This window comes from Manacus candei, unplaced genomic scaffold (genome assembly GCF_025592945.1).
Source record: "Manacus candei isolate 608988 ecotype Guabito, Panama unplaced genomic scaffold, ASM2559294v1 h1tg000017l, whole genome shotgun sequence".
Lineage (NCBI taxonomy): Eukaryota > Metazoa > Chordata > Aves > Passeriformes > Pipridae > Manacus > Manacus candei.
In genome coordinates, this window is record NW_026138065.1 from 1922232 (window position 1) to 1941468 (window position 19237).

The following is a 19237-nucleotide window of genomic DNA, read 5'->3' on the forward strand; positions in this document are numbered from 1 at the left end:
ACCATAAAATGAGCACTGGGAGACAAAGGCAACCAGCTGTAAAAGTGTACTTTCAAAGCTTGCTTTACAACAGATGTACCATGCACACATTTCATTAGTAGCAAAAAGAAGAGCTGAAAAACAATCAGAAATTCAATTCAACAAACAAAACCGTAAAGCACACCTCACAATAATGTAAATTGGGGAGGATGGTACACGATGCAGTTTCACTATATGTAAAAATTGACCACTGCAATTTTTCTGATTTCCCTCAGCATTAACTCCAAGGTAATTTGTTGCACTGTACTAAAAAACCAAAAGTATGTGAAGTGAGTTCTAGGTCCAAACTTATCTTTTACTCAGGGATGTTTTCCAACTTTAAAAACCTAAGCAACGTGCACAAGGTCACATATAAAGCCTCCATCAGAGCTGGAAGGTGGTCTGGCTATGCTTTTCAGGCAGACTTATCAAAAATTGCCTGAAAATTGATCACATAGGCATTTGAACACAACAAAAATATCAAAATCAGTTAAATGCACATTCAAAGAAAGGTAAACAGAATAAAAAGAATGATAAATAGTTATCTCTATGTTAATCTATAATCCTTAATCCCTAATTTGTAAGAAACACATACCTGGAATGAGAGGAGATTTCGCTTAGGTCTCCCATACTGCCTTCAGCTGTGTGACTGGTTGAAATAGCAGAGGCATAGCTATGAACAGCATAGATTTTAGCTGGATCATCATCTGGGCCAGGAGTTTCAGAAGACTCGGTCCACTGGTCAGTACGACAGTGTACTCCAGACCTGCTGCCAGCAAGGTGCAAAGGGGCCAGCAGAGGAGCTGGCATGCAGGGAGCTGTATCAATTCCACTGTCAGTAGAAGCCCCCTTTATGTATGTTAATCCAAGTAGCTCAGGATCCATCAGATCTCCAGAACCAAAGTGTTTTTCATCACTGTTGCTGGATGTATTACTGGATAGGGTGTTGCTGCTTGAGTGGCTTGAACAGCTTTTGTCCCCAATCTTAACAATAAAACAAACCAAAAAAGACACCCCACAAGTTAAATAGTGAGAGATTTATTTTCATATAAATTACTGAATTTGTGCCATTCAAAAACCATTTTATTATTTTTTTACACTATGCTATAATATAACTGCGAAGTATGAAAAGAGCCAATTATACCACCAGTTTCTGTGAAATGAATTGCACAGCTGGCTAGACACATTAAAGGTTGATGTCACTGCAAATAAAAAGGCTCTAGTTCCATCTTCTATCACAAATCTTAACATTAGACGTGAATTTTCTTATTATAGGACCTGCTTAACATCCATAAAATTGCATTTCTAAATAGTTAAAATAAGCATTTTGTTAAAGTTAGAAGCCCTGGTAATTATTCGTTTAAGCAAGCTCTACTGCAAATCTGAAAAACACCAAAGACTGAATTATTGTTGGCTTTTTCTCAGTGTAGGTGAAATATGCGGCTCATTGGATCAAATCCAATTGGATGTGTGGCTAGTTAAATTGAAGCCAATTGTGATGTATGTGTACCAGATGAAAGTAACTTAAGTCACAGGGCCCTAAACTATGCATGGCTATTGAAGTGGAATAATTATGTCAGGCATTTGTGTCAATAAGTTGGGGGGTTTTGTAATTTATTTTTTTAAATAAATTTTATAGAGAGTTGGATTAACTTATCTCTATGACAGAGTAGCCAGAATAAAGGCAGATGGACTTCTACTTGGGCAGATGGACTTCTATTAGGTAGAAGTGGGAAGGATAACTAACTTTTTTATGAGATCCCTCTCCTACAGATGCTAGGAGATGCTGTTGCTCACACATAAAAGCAGCTAGACAAGGCAGCCTTTCCAGAAATGATACTTCTATTCCCTACAGAAATTAACAGGCCTCAAATTTTGAGAAAATCAGTTCAGAAAAAAAAGGAGGGGTCACATTTGCACAGATTCTAACGTTTACAAGATGGCTGTTGCCTTAAAAATGATGGAACAACTGATAAAAATACAATAAGCAGTTTTTCCAGGGAGAGGGATGTTGGTATGGGTGCTGTTTAATACTGATTGTTACATATACTGATCCTAGCTTCCTGTCAATTTTGGCTTAAGGTAAAAGAACATATTTTTGTCTTCATGTGCATAATTCTACAGCATTATTCTGTTTATGACAATACTTCCTTACCAAGAAGTATCAAGCTAGATTCTCATTAGTTCTCAATGTATGTTAGATGGGAAACTGGCCTCGTATACTCACCAGTATAAAATTACAAAGAGCATATCCTAGCATATATAGCAGGATTTTCCAGGTAACAAACATTATCATTAGTGTATTTTCCATCACTAGGTTGTTGAGGATTTTGCCATTACAGAAGACAAGTCATTAAACTAGGTAGACTAGAAATCTGTTCAGCATTCCCAGCCTACAAACTACATTTTTATAGTGCTTATGATAATTACACTACATGGGTATTTCACACAAGATGAAAAGTGGTATGGCAAATATAATTTTATTGTCTTTTAAAGGATAATTAAATATGTCACAGATGAAACAAGCCAGTATAAATGTAGCTGTAAATACACAGCTGAGTATAAACTATACTGGTTTTATCTCCTCAGTGCCCCAGACCCAAGCTCTCTTGGAATTCTGAATTTATAAACACAGTTTAAGCATACTCAATTCAACCCACATGTAGGTGAGCATACTCTTTGCCTCCCAAAACACACAGCAGTCCTCATAAATTACTAAAATGTATTTTTAAGATGTATTTCTTGAAGTCCAGAGTGGGGGCTTTTTTGTTGTTGTTTTGAGGTTTAGTTTTTTCAGAGTTTTGAATGACATCCAAGTAAAAGACTTACATGTGAAAGCTTGTTTGGTGACTCCTTGCCACTACCTTCTTTCTGTAAAGCTCGGTCTTTGTAGGAGCTCAGGACTTTGGTCGATGGTGTATGCCACTTGGTTTCTGCAATACATAATTGTGTTTTAATTTCTGAATGCTAAAAAGATGAGTATACTGTAGGAAGGAAAAAGACACACGACTCAGCATCAGGTTTCAAACCTGTACACTCTTTGGAATCACAGGCATGTATCTTTGTAGAATTTCCTAAGATCCAGCTTTTCAATTATAACTAAATGAAATTCAACCTGCTTTTCATCATTCATGAGGCTTTCTTAAGTTCAGGATGAGTTTGTTTCAAGAATTATCTAAAAATCCCACATCATATTCTGTTAGACTGTCTGTAACAGTCCCTATTTTCACTATCATATTACATTGCTCTTTGTGTATCAAGCAGAAGGTGACTGCATTTCAACAGGCACTGCATTGCAAAGAACACTTATTTTAAGATATAGTGGTTTTTATTACCGGAATGTCTAGTTCCTTCCAAAGTTTCCTCTCGTTCTCTGCCTCCTTCACACTCCAGCGAGCCTGAACCTTGGTGATGTTCATGGAGTAAAGGGGACTGGCATCTTTTAACATAATCAGAAAATTAAGCTGTTAGGGTTTTTATCCTGCAAGACTAGTTACACGAACAACGATAACACTTTTTAATCTTAAAACCAAATACTTTGTGAGTGATTTTTTTAAACAATCATCATTCCCAAACATTTCCAAACTCTTCATGAAAATATTTACATGCAAATTTTTCAACAGCATACCGTTATATCTTAAGTGTGAATAGGTCAAAAAGACATGGAACTTCAAGAAGAAATGCATTCTTGGGGCTATATACCCAAAAGGTTTTCGCAATGAAGAACCACGATAATATGGTTCTTTACAGCTTCGTGATCTAAGCCCCACAGAAAGTAATTCTGGTTAGGCATCACAGGTTTTCACACTTAGAACACGTAAGCTAGTACTAGATCCATTGTTTTGTTGCAAAAGTTAAAACATTTCACAAAGCAACACACTAAAACCTAGGTTGCTGTTAGAAATAACTGTGCTGGAAAACTTTACACAAGATGCATTTTGATGTGTTTACTGTCAAAGGAAAAAAAAAAGCTACTGCTTAATTGAATTATTAGCATCTCTGTAGCTGCCAGTGATTTCACTGAGTTATCTGAGATTCCTCGAAGAGTCTCCAAGATATGGCATATATATCTGCTACATGGAGTATCTTATCCACAATCAATCATGCCAAAGCATTAATAAGCTTCCAGACAAGAAGTCAAGATGATGTTTTCGATATTCACATTTTTTTCTGAAAAGTAACTTCTGACAGCCACTTGGCAAATCTGGAATGCTTTTATATTACTCTATGTAGATACTATCGTTGCTCAACTTTTTATAACAGGAGTGTTTTTGGCAGCTGTATATATACAACAAAGTCATAAATTTAAAGTAGTTTAGAACAGATGTCTCACATAATATTCTTATAATACGAGTTATACCGGGGTGGTCTTTTATATAGATAGCTAGCTTCTGAAACTTCAGCACCAAGGTATTAACAAGGGATTAAAGAAGCATCCATATACTGCAACAGCCTTTCAGAGAGACCTCTGACATTGCTACGCTTTTGAGAAGAGATGCAAGGGAATGGATATCACTGAAACAAACATTTTGAAGACCATAAAGATACGTTTTTTAATCAAACACCTTTCTACTGAAGCAAAAGGAGAAGGTATTATTATTATTTTATTCCAGCTCTGAGTTACTAGCTGATTTCTGGCCTATTTCTGGGAAAGTAAACCTAAGAATCATTTGTAATTTACCTGAATTGTAAAGTAAAAATTTGGTCCTAAAGAATTAAATTAGCATTCAAAATTGTATTTCCATGCACGTTACATCAAAGATCAGTAAACCTGTACATCTTAAAAGATACTAACAGTGCTTGAAAAATAAATCTATGACATAGAACATGCATATAAATTTTGCTAAAGAAAGAAGATGCATAGAAGCTATTGCAAGATTTACATAAAAATTTTAAAAAATCACCAATACCCGTCATATCCCACTTGCTGTCTCCAGTGGCTGCTCCCGCTGGGTCCCGGGTCACTGGACGAGGATTGGTTGCTCGGAGAACTTCTGTAATGTTTACTAGAGTCATTAACAATGCACTGAGGTATTTGTGGGGTTTCAGATTTGAAGTTGGCTGTGCTTCTTTTATCAAATACATTCATTTTTTACGAATCATACAGATGCAGTATGAACACTTTGTTACATTCATTTTGGGAATTTAGAGTTTTATCTCCGTTTCATAAAACTTAAACAAAAATTTTAAAGGTATAGTATTTACTCCATTACTAATAAAATACTTCCAACTGAATATATAAAAAAGACACAAAAAGAAACAGACTAAGTGCAAAATCCTATTTTCCTGAGTTCTGGCTTTACTTCTGAACAAGTGGGATTACTCAGGAGTCAGAGCAGCTGGATTAGGCCTCTAAATTTACGTGTGGGAAGCTCTCATGGTGGATCAGAAACAATTGTTAGTTCCTTGGTACATATTCCAATTTTCAACACAGTAAATTCAGAAGAGCTAAGAGCAATACTTTTTTTATTTTATTAATTCTTTGAACTGGAAAAGCACTAAGAAATCGTTTCCATGAATAGTATTATTTTGTACTTACTATTTAAACTTTTGAGCCTCATGTTTAAACAATGTCTCTAAGCAGTTCTGTTGGATTCCCAGACAGTTGAAATTCAATGCTTAAATTTGGTTTTGATCACTGTCCTTTCCTTCACTTCTGTGCATATCATTCCATAACTACAATACGATTTCCTTTGGTGATATTATCTTGAATTTAATTCCCTGTATTTATCTTTTTTTTCTTTTTTCTCCCTCTCTTTTTTATTTTTTTTACATGTAGAAATGAATGTCTGTACTCCGAGGAGCTGATAAGTAGTTTTGTGTTTATAAACAACACTTTCCCAAGGACTTGACCTTCAACTAGCAACTTTACAGTTCAGCTTGAAAATTTTGAAGACACTAGCTATTATATTTTGTCTAACGGCCAAATACATACACAATAAATAAATAGTGTAGTGCCTAATTTTTCATCATGTTTGTCTCTGACAAGTATAGACAAGACTGAGCCTCTCGTAATCAAGTGAACTAGTCTCTAGGCTATAGTTTAATTCAGTTCCATGGACTTGGTTCTTACCACTAAGAATTTTGCATTTCTTAATCAGCTTAAGTGAACCAGCATTAAGGACTAGGTAAGTTATGATCCCATGTGTTTCCAGCCTTCAGACTGATGTTTAGGACATTGTCCTCAAAACCAGGACACTGGTTTGTGCCATCCCAAGGCTGATGTATGTCTAGATCCCAAGCCTCCTATTTGATGGACAAGAGTGAAGCCTTTACCCTACTAAACAAAGAGTGGCAACAAAAGGTGAACCACAGAAATCCTATCAATGAATGCCTCATGAAGCTCCTTCATACAAAAGTGCTCCAGCTGACTATTCTCAGGAACGGATTCCAGACTCCAGGTGATAGGATGCACTAGCCTACAGGTGCGACTCAAGGATTTAAGTATACAGACACTTCTTGGTGCAAAACCAGAAGAGTGAGTCTGATTGAAGCTTCACTCAGGCACATGCTATTAGCAGCTGTCACAGAATTAGGCATCTTATGAAAACAGGAGTAGAGCTCAAGCTTATCCTTGTATTTCTTAGTGATTTCTAATTAGAGGAAACTCCTTGAACAACACAAAACCACTTGGACCACTTTCTCAAAGCACTTAAATTTTCCTCAGGAACTGTATTAGGAGAATAAGAATTCAGCTCTCAGTTTTAATTTCACTCCAGGGACTGGGCACCTAAATATGACATGGCACAGTAGTTAAAGTGTTGCTGCTTAACTCTTTTACTATATCTAGCCCACATTTCTGTTGCTTCTTCCTCTTTTTGTCTCTAAAATCAACTGTTTTATTACTGACTTCACTCAGCTTATTTTCTGATCAGCTGTTAAATCTTCCCTGTTCTATCAACCTGCTTCTCCCTGCTTTCACTCTTCAATTTGCCTAAACCAATACTGAGTTTCTGACCCTCTAAAATCTCTCCATTATTTTCCTAGCCTGGGTATATATTTTCACCCTTACAAGACTACTTATAGGCACTAATCCACTTCAAACTCGTCTATTTTTAAGCCCATCTCTCTGCCAAATCATCAACTATGCCTCTTCCCATGTGGAAAGACCTTGCCAATTAGGTACCTTTCTTTGAATGTTTCAAGACCTACATGTCACAGTCCATCATTTTCCTCTCCTTTCATTATTTATCCTCTGCATCATGTCTTCCCCAGAACAGCACTTCAGCATTGCACATCTTTTGTTTAAGTGAAACAGGAATTTCTTCATGATAGAAGATAGTCTCTGTCTTAGCATTTTTTCACATTCTTCGCTGAGTGTTAGCAGAAGAGCAACTTACGTTTGTAAAGCTTTTTTGGAAATGAGTAGCATGTCAGAAAGCTTTCCTTTCTTTCTAAGAATAAGCATACAGTATGCTTAATAAGGCTTCATAAATCCTGAAGTATTTCTAGATATTTGATACATTGTCTCCTTATGCTAGATGTTAGCAAGAATTTCACTAACAAAACATCAGGAAAAGCATAAGTTCTATAATGGTATACAGACACTTCTTGGTGCAAAAACCAGAAGAGTGAGTCTGATTGAAGCTTCACTCAGGCACATGCTATTAGCAGCTGTCACAGAATTAGGCATTTTATGAAAACAGGAGTAGAGCTCAAACTTATCCTTGTATTTCTTAGTGATTTCCAATTAGAGGAAACTCCTTGCAATGCTTACAGAATTGCACCTCTCAGTTTTTAAGGAGGTGAGGAAGTGGATGGGGAGAAGAAGAATACTGGGAGTCTGCCTTCCCTAGACAACAATATAGACATTTTCACATATGTACTACTGTTACCTCTATACATTTCAATGTAAAAAGTCACTAATTCTTTTCTACTAAATAAGACAGGCAATGTAGCAATAGTGGTATTTCATTATTTCACACAGATTTTTTTAAAGCTATTTAAGACTAGTGTTTAAGATTTCATATCAATTAGATATTTTCAACATGAAATAATTTCTTCCTTCAAAATTAGAACTGCATAACCGCATGGAATAAGGGCATAAGTTCAAATGATTGTAAACAATAAAGGACAGAAAGTTCTGCTCAAGACATATGGTTCTCCTAAATAATTCAAAGGTCAAATGCATTTACAAATTTTTATCTTTAAAAATTCTGTTTTCATCTTAATGAAGAATTATGATTAGATTACAACAGAGCTAACATTTAAGGATACCATCTTATCATTTAAAAAGGTGTTATATTCAAATTACATGCTCTGCTTTGTTTAATTAAAAGCAAAGCAAGGCATAAGGACTGGCAATGACTTGCAGAACCCTTTGAAACTACGCCAATAGCTCGGTAACAAGATTAAGTCATTAATTTTTAAAGGAATGAGTTCATTTTATTTACACTCATTATTTGTTTAAATAGGCTTCCAACAGGTGGGGGACAGGACATTATTTAGATCCAAAAGTCACAAGGCAGTTTCCCACTTCACCGATTTGGGACTAAACGGAAAGATCAGCTGTCCTCAGCATTCAGATCCTCAGTACAGTCCACTTCCATCACAAACAACAAAGTTACTTATTTAAAGAAGACTGGCCCAGTGAATGCTCTTTAATACAACTTCAGAATTAAAATTACTGTCAAAACTCAACAAAGTAAAGTCAAAAAAATAAGATACCAAAGTTCTAGAAAGCAGAGATTTCTAAAGTAAGGCACATTAGGAAAATGACAGGCATTAACCAGAGAGTATATTACCTTGCACCATCTGGCAGTTTTCTATCAAAGGAAGTGCTGCGAGGAATGGCTGTCTGAGCCTGCTGGAGAAGCTGCTGGCACTGCAGTCTGTCAGATGTTCCTAGGATTGGAGAGGCACGAGAGAGAGGCTGCCCAGCGGGAGTCGGCACCCGATGCCAAGTGGTATTCCTTCTGAAAGGGGTTTTATACTCACATGGGGTGCCTTCACTGTCAAGTTTGTATTCCACCATGGGTATACGACAAAGTTCTGAACAACCCCTGTGGTGGGACAAATAAAAATGCTGATCAGCGTCACTGGAGAGAATAAAGAAAGAAATCTTGTTTCACAGTCAGAATTATATACATATTTTGATTCCAGGTGCCCAAAGGTGTTCATATAGCATTGTGCTTGAAACACTTCAAACATATCAGGCCAAGCAAGTAAGAAATGTTTCAAAACAAAGGAGTTGCTGTCATGTGCTCAAAGATCTTTGAACTGTCTCCTCACCCTTCAAAAAGGAGAACATATTAACATTTTATAAATTAATCTGCAGCTTGAATTTTACATAACAAAAAATCTTAGAAACAAGGCATACAGAAGTCATGAAACATCAAGTTCTTCTAAAACAGCTTTGGTTTGTTTAAAATTCAGAAATACTTTTTTTAGTAGGGTTGAGAACTCTCCGTTAGAATCCCACCTTGTCTCTACCGAATGACAGAGCATGTAGATTACAATGCAAAATGATTAAGTGGCACTTAAATATTTTTCTCCGTGTTTTCAAAGTGTACTTTCTAATGTCTCTCTTCCCAGGGATCTCTAGGCCTGGAAGAGAATTAAGGAAGTAGAAGGAAGAGACAAAGCAGAAACAGTCTGGCTTACCACCTCTGCTTGAAGTGTACAATATGGTTAAATACTGACAGTATTCCCAGACAGTGTAAACTCAGGTAAAAGTACTGACAGTGTAAAAGTACTGACAGACTCAGACCGGACTTAATAATTAAGGGTTACTGTTTCAGAAATTGCTTAATAGCAGCTTCACATCTGCTTTAAATCAGCTCTTATTATCATTGTATATATTTTATATTCTGAACATTCTGTTTCCATTAATTGTCTGATAGGCAGTGTGTACTAAATCAACATCTATAAAGAAAACACCCTAAATAACTCTAAAGCAATACATTAACGTTAAGTAGGAAATAGTGAAAATCTGCTCCTCTGTCTCAACTACAGTTCTGCTCCATTCCTTAAGCTGAGTCTTGATAGAGCTTTGCTTTTGTTGAAAACTCAATATTTACCATTTCCAACTAAACTAAAATCACCTAGAGAAAATAGAATAGAGTGTGTGTAAGGAGTTCACAGTCTTAATCCTGAAAATATCTTGGCACAAATGACTTAACATAAATGTGCAGTTCAAATAAATTGTATAAATTCTCACACATAAATTACTGTGCCCTAAAGCTTCTGAATCAACTCCCCAAAGAATATTTTCATTATCAGTCTTCAGGTAGACAGATTAAGAAAAAAAAGAAATTAGAAAAATGCTATTATTCAAGGTCGTTGAAGAGAAGACACATGAGCAACTGTAACAATTCCATTCTAGATATTCTGTATATGCCCAGTCTCATCCAGCCAAATGCTTCAGTCTGTTGAATTTTGTAGTATGAAACAGGCAAACTGTTCATCCTGTAGCATTGAATCAAAGAATACAGAGATGATCTAGCAACACTAATATTAGTTTAATGCACTGCATATTTTTTCATGTGGCTATATATACAGTTATCCATTGTTTGACTAGGAAGTTGAACAATTATGTAGGCTAAAATTTCAATCATCCTTCTGCTAATTTCTTTTTTTTTTTTACTCCCTTCTTCCTTCCTATAGGCTTTAAGCATTAGAAACAAGACAACCCTTCCCCAGTTTTTATTATTAAGATATCAATTTCACAGTTCATCTTGGTAATTGAGAAAGTTACAGCATGTAATTGTCATTGTATCCCTCATTAGATACTCCCCATAAAGTACTCTAACTGTTGTAAAAATAGTCATGAGTTTTAAAGGCAAAAGGGATTGCTACTACTATTTAGTTTGAGTCAGCTTGCTAACTGATTAACTAAAGCATGATATAAAAACAGGAAACAAGAAGCTTTGCCACAATGAGTAAGAATTTAAAATTTTGTAAAATATCGTGTTTGCTTGCATCAAGAAAACAGTCCCCTACAAGTGAAAAAAAAAAAATATTCAGGACTTAGTTCCTGCAGAAAAAGGCTTACAAAACAACCCTGTTTCAAATCACTGTATACATTCAGTCTTACTTATGAATTCAAAACACAGCCCCAACATGTCTGTTGAACTGGCTCAGAAAAAAAAAATATCCATGGTTTTATATGGCTACTTTTGTCATATAAGTGTTTTAGATTTTAATTTAAAACTACCAAACCAATCACTTCAACATTTATACAAAAAAAATATGCTTCACTGCTTCACAAGCACTGCCTAAAGAACAGATACTGCAGTATACTGAGACAGTAAAGTCATAATTGTAGCTACCTCCTATATCAGAAAGAAAGAATATCAGTTACTTCATTCCTGCAATCCAGTAAGGATCCCTATCTCACTCCCCGCCATGGATCAAACTGCAAGTGATCTTGCACGAAAAAAACCCACAAAACTAAATGCAATTTCCTCTTAAATATTTAATTTGACCGTTATCTAACTTCTAGTTATAACAGTGTTACTTATTCCACTGAAGAAAGAATATACATTGGCACTGGTATTGAATGATGGGTTTTCATTCTCTTTTTAATTTTAATTTTACACATTTTTAAATTAACTTGAAAGGATATGTAAAGACAAATCTCTATTTTATGGTCTTAAAAAGATACTTAAATTTATGTTAAACAAATATAGGATATCTTTCGCAATTATATCCTATATAACATTTGAAAAACAGACTCATGTTATTTAACATGTAAATGTGACCAAGTTTTAGCCACACATCAGAAAAGATAGCACTTCCTTCACTATAAGTTTGTTATTAATTAAATCAATCCTTCAACATAAAGCACAGACTCCTACTAATATCTTTGGTTCAAGAGCCATATTATCCTATAAAAAATTTAGTTTATTAAACCTTCTCTGCAATTACAGAGAGCATGACTTTATGATACAACAAGCAGGTCATAGCTGCATATTAAAATCTAAGAGTCCACTATAAAAATCTGCAATATTCAAATGTTCCTGCAAGGAGCATTATGTTCTGAAACAATTATCAAGTAGTCCATTAAATTTTTCAAAGTACATTAACCAAATCTTTCAATATTAATTTCAGATTCCATATAAAGGTTCTGCAATAGGCTCTGTGAAGGGCCTATATTAGGCAAGGATGTTAGTTAAAAAAGGTAAATATTCACCTCCATGGAAAAGTTAGAAGCTTTCATATACCATGATCAGCAGCTTGCCACCTTCATAACTACACAAAAGCCTTCTTTTTCTGCTATGTCCTATGACTATCAACTACTGCATATGACTTTGGTATTTGGACCCCAGCTATCTACAGATTTCACACATTATGAATGATTTGTTAGGGTAACGACAAAACTAGGACACCTGGTTACAATTTAACTTAAGTTCAGTGTATCACAGAGGGATGGAGGGATGGTAAGTAATGGTGTGCATTAGTTATATGACACCGACAAATTATCCCTTACTATCACCATTTCAATTCAAAACATTTAATCTTGCTCAATAAGGAGTCCTTATCTATATCTAGCAGTACAATAAGTAATTGCATTCTGCTCACTTAAACTTTGCCTTTGAAACCAAACACTTCTATTACAGTGCATGTTTGTTCTTACACTACAGCAGTGCCCGAAGTGTCACAATGAGATTGATGACTCATTGTGCAATCTATTAAATCCACATAATAAAACACAGAATAATTTTTCCTAATTGTAGGGACTTAATTGAAAATCAGAATTTAGTAGCTTAGTTTTGCTTAGACCGAGGATGTAGTTAAGTCAGTCAAACACAGATTTCCCCTTCCCTGACATTCAGAAGTGCCTCCTGGAGGTAACCTCTCAACTCCACTGACTCCCTATATTAGCTACAGCACAAGTCCAAGACACTGCATAATACTGAAATGGTGTAAGAGAACTTTAGTTAAAAAGACAAAAATTTCAAGTTCTGACATCTCAGCAACCTATTAACAGTAGTGAGCTGCATAAAAAAAAATGTAATTTGAAAAAAAGTCAATTTTATTTTAAAATAATTTCATACCACAATAGATATATGATATTGTTTATGGCAACCTCAGATAAGGCTGCTGCTGACTTTATCACTCCTGGTTTTAGACAAGTGCTAGCTCTCTGGCAATCCCTCCATAGAGCCAAAGAGTTGAAGCTGCCAATCCCTCCTTTATGAAGATACACTCATAGCCCTTCTGATCTTTGTTACTATTTAGTTTTAACCAGAACCTTTGTGTGGATAAGCTGACAAACAATTCAGAGGCCTCCTAAGAGCCTCTACACCTGTACTGTTGTATGAAAAAGAGAAATACAGAAAGGAACTAGATGATCTTTAAGGTCCTTTCTAACACACAACATTCTGTGATTCTATGATTAGAGCAAAGAAAGAAAAAAAAATGAAAAGAAAAAAAAAAAGCATCTGGAGCTCTTCTTTGCATCTCTCCATAGAGACAATCAGAGCTTTGCTGGGCATTTTTGGGTTTTTTCCTGCTTGACTGTAACAACTGTACACATAATAAACTTTAGCAATTATAATTAACTCCTGCTATAAGTTCATTCATAACCCAACGTAAGAAAAAAATCGAAGTCTTTTAACTTGGATAAGAAATACAGTAATTGCCAGAGAATTGTTTTCAACTCTGTACCTTTTTAGTTTATAGTTCTTTTGTTAGACTATTTCTGGGTGGCGACCATGTTTCACACATTGCCTAGTTTTCCTTTGTTTTGATGCAAATCAAAATAGAAAAAGATGCCTGTACAATAAAGTTTCGGCTTCCCAAGGATGACAGAAATGCTGCATACTTAACCTTACACTCCTAAGTAGTATATACTGGCAAAGGCCAAGTTTACACATCCTTTTCTTTGGAAACTATATTGGGAAGAATAAAGCTCAAAAGAATGTATAAAAAGTGACAGAAAACTACATTTTCAAACAATTTTTTTTCTTTTGCGCAGAGGAAAACCACGATGTTTTGATTATTTAAGGAAGAGACACAGCACACAGTGCAGGACATACTAAAGATGGGGAAGAGGGCAACCTGTACCTTATGCCTAAGCTTTGTTGTTTTGCTGGTGCTGCCACCCTTCCAAAGGCAGGAGGAGTGGCAGAGACATCGCAGTGAGCAGAAGAGCCAAACTTCTTACCGTGACATTGACCTTCTATTAGGACTTGCACTTAAAATGTAACAGCCTAGGTCAGAGTCAGTGGTGCTCATCAGAGTTCTGACAGAGTTTGGTTTTGCTAAGAGTCTCCATCAGGCAAAACCACAGTGTTTATGTCTCAATCCCTGCATCTAATGATGTTATATCAAGTATAGTAAATCTGATGGTAAAGAAAGTTAAGCATTTGCTACCATTTCATTTTTTGTTGGGTAAAGAGGATTAACTTTTTGCAAGTGGTACAGCTTCCAATTAGTATCATTACACTTTCTTAGTGATAGTTCATTCAGTTGCCTCTAAAAAACATCATAGTATAGAGTTTTCAGGTATTTTCAGCCTTCTTAGACTAGGAGCAGGGGTGGAATTATAAACTTTGGTACATTCAAATTCTACTTTTACAAACAAATGTTCAATTTCAGGTTTTTCTGCTTTAACCTGCCTCAGGTGTTGTTAGTCAGCAGTTCTAAACCTGGTTCCCTTCTAGCGCAGGTGGGTAATTAAAAAAATAATAATTAAAAAAAACCAAAGAATCTGAAGGCCCTATGAACTATCCAAACAGCTTATGGCAAAGACCCTTGTGAGAAGATTTGAACACTACCACACAGTAAATTCTTCCACTTCCTAAAAATATTTTTCACAACATTCTGTACTCTGTTGGTTATCTGCTACTTAAAAAAAGCCCCAGAAACACAACTGTCTAATCAGATCACAATCATTTAAGGGGAACAAGCATCAGGACTGGAAAATAAGTAATTATATCTATTTTATTTGTAAGAAAGAGTTTGCAAAGTTCAAGAGAATAAAACAACCTCAAAAGAAATGCAGTAGTACTTAAAAATGGCCCACAGGCAGTTTCAGTCATAGTTACTAAAATATTTCCATTTTCAAAATTACCTACAAGAAGGAAAAGAGTCTCTTAGTTGTTCTGGCCAACAGTGGAAACTACTCCTGCTATACCTCTTCAGCTTTTTCTAGCCCATCCTGGGAGATTTTGTTTTAAAGTTTTGTTTGTTTTCTAAATTTTCTAGAAATTGTTTCTTCAGCAGTTTCTTTTTATACACAATGGTAGTTGAACTAAGACAGACACATAGGTTTCAATGTAGTAAAAAAGATTCTAGCAGAATCTACAGTTTAAAATGGATTTAGAAGTACTTGATTTCCTTGCTTGTATTTAACTGATTAAGGACATAGTGCCCTTAGCACTACTGTGACACCACCAGTGAAAGTAAATTAGAATGAACATCATTATTCTTCTGTCAGAATGCATATAATTCTAACTACTGTGCTGCAGTACTACACCATATTGACAACACCAGAAGAACAAATTAATTCTGAAGAGAGAGACATAGCACAGAAACAAATATATGACACAAGGATGCTTACTTAGATCTGAATACAATAACTAGTAGGTTTGTTCTAATGCTGCTTTGCAAATTTAAAGACTTTCTGTTTCAAATAGCAAATTCTTCTATCTAAACATCAGCCTGGCACCACACAAATAATTATGATTTCTCAATTTGTACATGATTATTTAATTGCCAAAGCAAAGTGAAAACATCAGGAGTTTTGTCTCAAGTACATTAATTTTTACACGATAGTAAATGAAAAGCCTTATTGCATTATTGGTTTTGCATATACTGCTATCAAGACTATAGGCAGAAGGGTCTACGTTAAGTAATGGAAGGTATTTATCGAGCAGAATTTTCCTTTGTAATTTCCTAATCACTCTGCAACATTCCTTTGTAAGCACATTCAACATTCAAATAGTTGAAATAAATGGTGAAATAAATGAATACAAGACAGTTTGCAGAAAAAAAATCCTTGTTAATAGTTTATTGCTAGCATTCTTTGTATGTGCACACTTACATTTTGTTGGTTTTCTTTTAGAATATAAAAGGCTGATGTATTGAGGATGATTTGTGGGTAAGTTAAAAGGCAAAAAAAAGATCGAGTTAAGAACTTCACTCAAGGTCTCCACTTCAGCTGGTTTTTTTTCCAAGAGACTGAGACTGCTTTGAAAACACCCTTGCACACTTGGATCTCATTTTCACTTGAAGGGTACAATTCCCGAGATACTCCATGGCACTCATGTCAAATCAGTGTAAACTCACTTCAGAACTCAATCCCAGCAAGGAACCAGTGCTAATAAGCAACCCATAGAGAAATTCTTCAGTGCTTCCTATTCCTAAAACCCAGCAGACAGAACTAAGCAGAAACTACTCGTTCAAGCAGTGGAAATCAGCTGATTATCTCAGAAAACAAAAGACAGGCATTAATAAAATGATACATGTGGATTTTTTCATGAAACTATGAATATTTTTTTTCTAAAATTATATTTATATTCCTGTAAATGTATGTAAACTTTTAATGCAACAGATTCTTGTAGAAACAAATATGCGTATCTTTATATCTTATGCACTGTGGGCAAAAAGTTGAAACCTCAGACTATGGCACCTAAAGTAAAAAAGTATTGACAAACTACCAATTTCTACCCTGAGAAATCAGGCTGAAATTCAGAGAAAAAAACCCTAACCAACTGCCAGAAGATCATATATTCCGTAGGATGAGTCAAACTTTCAAGGTACTTATTTTAGCCTCCAAATCAACTTTTCTACATATGTCAGATAGTCTGATGTATCACTTCTTAAAAGAAAACCTCTAAAAACAGCTGTGAAGAAAAGCAATAATTACTGAAGCACAGATGCCAAGGTTTCGCCTGCTTTTGAACCATCATTCCTTCTAGCACAGAAGGCAAAGTGCAAAACTAAAACACAGGAAATTCCATTTAAGTATATGTAAAAACATTTCTTGCTGAAAGAATGATTGCATACTGAAACTGAAATATTGAATTGTTCAATCTCCATCCTTGGAGATATATAAAACCCAGTGAACGTGTCCCTGAGCAATCTGCTCTAGCTGACCTTGCTTTGAGCAATGGGATTGTAGTCAACAGCCTTTCCAACCTCACATATTCTCTGTTTCTATGATTCTGTAAGATAAGACATTGCAGAAGGCTAAAACAAGCAATTGAGTAGGAGACAGAGAGATGGATTTGAACAAGTTTTAACTAGTAAGTAGCAGTGATAGGCTATCTTCTTTCTCTAAACTTCTGGTAATTTATTCCTTTCTACGGTCTCTTAATTTCCCTCATTCATTAATATATTTTACAAACAATGTTATAGATCATATTTGTCAACTGAAACTCTCAGTCTTCTCACCTAATTCCTATATTGCTTTCTGTCTGCTCTGTTTAGATTATAAACATTGAGAAAAGGCAAGATCGAAAGTCTTTAGAGATTAGGCAATCAAAATCACCTATCATATTTTAGGGATATAAAATGGAAAATTAGGAGCTTTCTGCTTCAGTGAGAAGTGGTATTTGAGAGAAAGAGACTTCTTTTTATATTAGAAAGGTGAAGCTGAAAAGAACTTTAACACAGATGCTTTTTCTAAATTTTAGAATATCCACATCATTTTTAAAAAGTTCATTTTCCTTAGTAATTAGTTGCAGTTTTAAAAATGCTAAAAAAATTAAAAACAGGAGCGGCTTTTGCAGATTTTTCTCAGTGTGGTGGCACTCAGTTGAAACTCCTCCTACACACAGACTGAGTGCTATGTATCACACTGATCTGAGATTTTAACATTTTAATTCTAGAAATGTATCAAAGAGGATATAAACAATTCACACATTGTGTATTTTTCTATCCAGGCCTATAAAATACACATTTTTACCTTCAACATAATAGGATCAGCTCATTAGGCTCATATTCTGTAAACAGCTTGGAAATGTATACCAAACAAGTCAGTGAAAATTCATACCCAGAAGCAGATGGTGAGAATAGCAAAGCTAAGCAAAGAGAGGTTTAATTGCAAATTCTATCCAACTAAGCAAAACGGTGCTATTCTACATTCACAGGCATTTTCTTCAGAAAGGAGCTCAACACATCAACATGCAGGTTGAGGCAGGGGACAGCACTTCTGTGTCATACATCAGGCCAATGACTACTTGGAGAATTGCCACCAATTAAACAGTATTCGTATACAGTTGGCATCAACTTCACAGTGCTGCATGCTACGTAAAATTTTATTGCTTGTTGTCTTGCCAAAAGCAACACATCTAATGTTTTTTCAGCTAACTTAAAAACCAACAAGAGATTTAAAGTTGGCCTGCTACAAAAAGAGAAGTAATTAAATACTCTGGTACAGTTCTCATTTAGAATGAGCCAAATTAACAGCGACTAGACAAGGTATGCGAGAAATAAAGTCACACAGCTAAAAGTTTCAATTTTTCCCTATTTCTCTGCCTCATAATACTCAAAAATTGAGAGAAGAATAAAAGTCTTCTTCACCAAAAAAGGAACACTGACGAAAGAAAAACGCACTTCATTCTTGAAAACAATGACACAGTAACTATACTGATTTTTATTACAGTCTTTCCTGAGTGTGAGTGTGGGAGACCAAAGAGGTGTTCAGGCTGGAGAGCCAGAGGCAGCTACCCAACGAGAAGCCTCAGAGATAGCGACGGATGTGAGTATATATTTCATGCTGCAACAAGATTTCTTTGTTTTAACTGATGACCTCAATGATGTAATTCACTATTTAATATGACTAAATTAGATATCCATAAAAAGTGAGGAGGTCTCTAGGACTTAATACTATGTATGTCCAGAACCCAGTATTTTACTACTTTCATTAAAATTTCAACATAAGAAAAAATAAACCAAAGCTTTTTAATAGTCAGGAATTGGCAAAATCTCAAAGACAGACAAGATACAATTTTATGAGAAGGATTCCATATTTTTAAATTCAGTACTAAACCATAAAACTCTCCTATGGATGAAAAAAAGTAGCATCAGCTTTCAGAACAGCTCAGTCATGTTGCACGAAGGTTTACTTCTTACCCTTTCAAAGTCACACAAAAGTAAATTTTCCATTAAATTTCTTCTAGTATCTCATTTTGTCTTCTATTACATGTCAATATGGCTTTTGGGGAAAAGATAGCTTTAAGAGCCTCAATAATGTTATCACCAAACATGACAGACAATATCCACTTACTGAAGACCTCCAACAAAAGAGCCATCATTTAAGCAGTAG

The 19237-nt window shown here is 35.3% G+C and overlaps 1 protein-coding gene across 3 annotated transcripts in view; it reads right to left on the reverse strand.

Moving 5' to 3' along the window:
* SIPA1L2 (signal induced proliferation associated 1 like 2) overlaps positions 1–19237 on the reverse strand; it is a 131212-nt gene that overhangs the window by 24826 nt on the left and 87149 nt on the right. For all 3 annotated transcript variants that reach the window (XM_051783461.1, XM_051783460.1, XM_051783459.1), the window contains exons 11-15: positions 8763–9020; positions 4929–5012; positions 3354–3457; positions 2848–2951; positions 614–1002 (exon numbers count right to left, since the gene is read on the reverse strand). In XM_051783461.1, coding sequence (XP_051639421.1) covers positions 614–1002; positions 2848–2951; positions 3354–3457; positions 4929–5012; positions 8763–9020 — 939 coding nt within the window. The remainder of the gene's footprint in view (positions 1–613; positions 1003–2847; positions 2952–3353; positions 3458–4928; positions 5013–8762; positions 9021–19237) is intronic.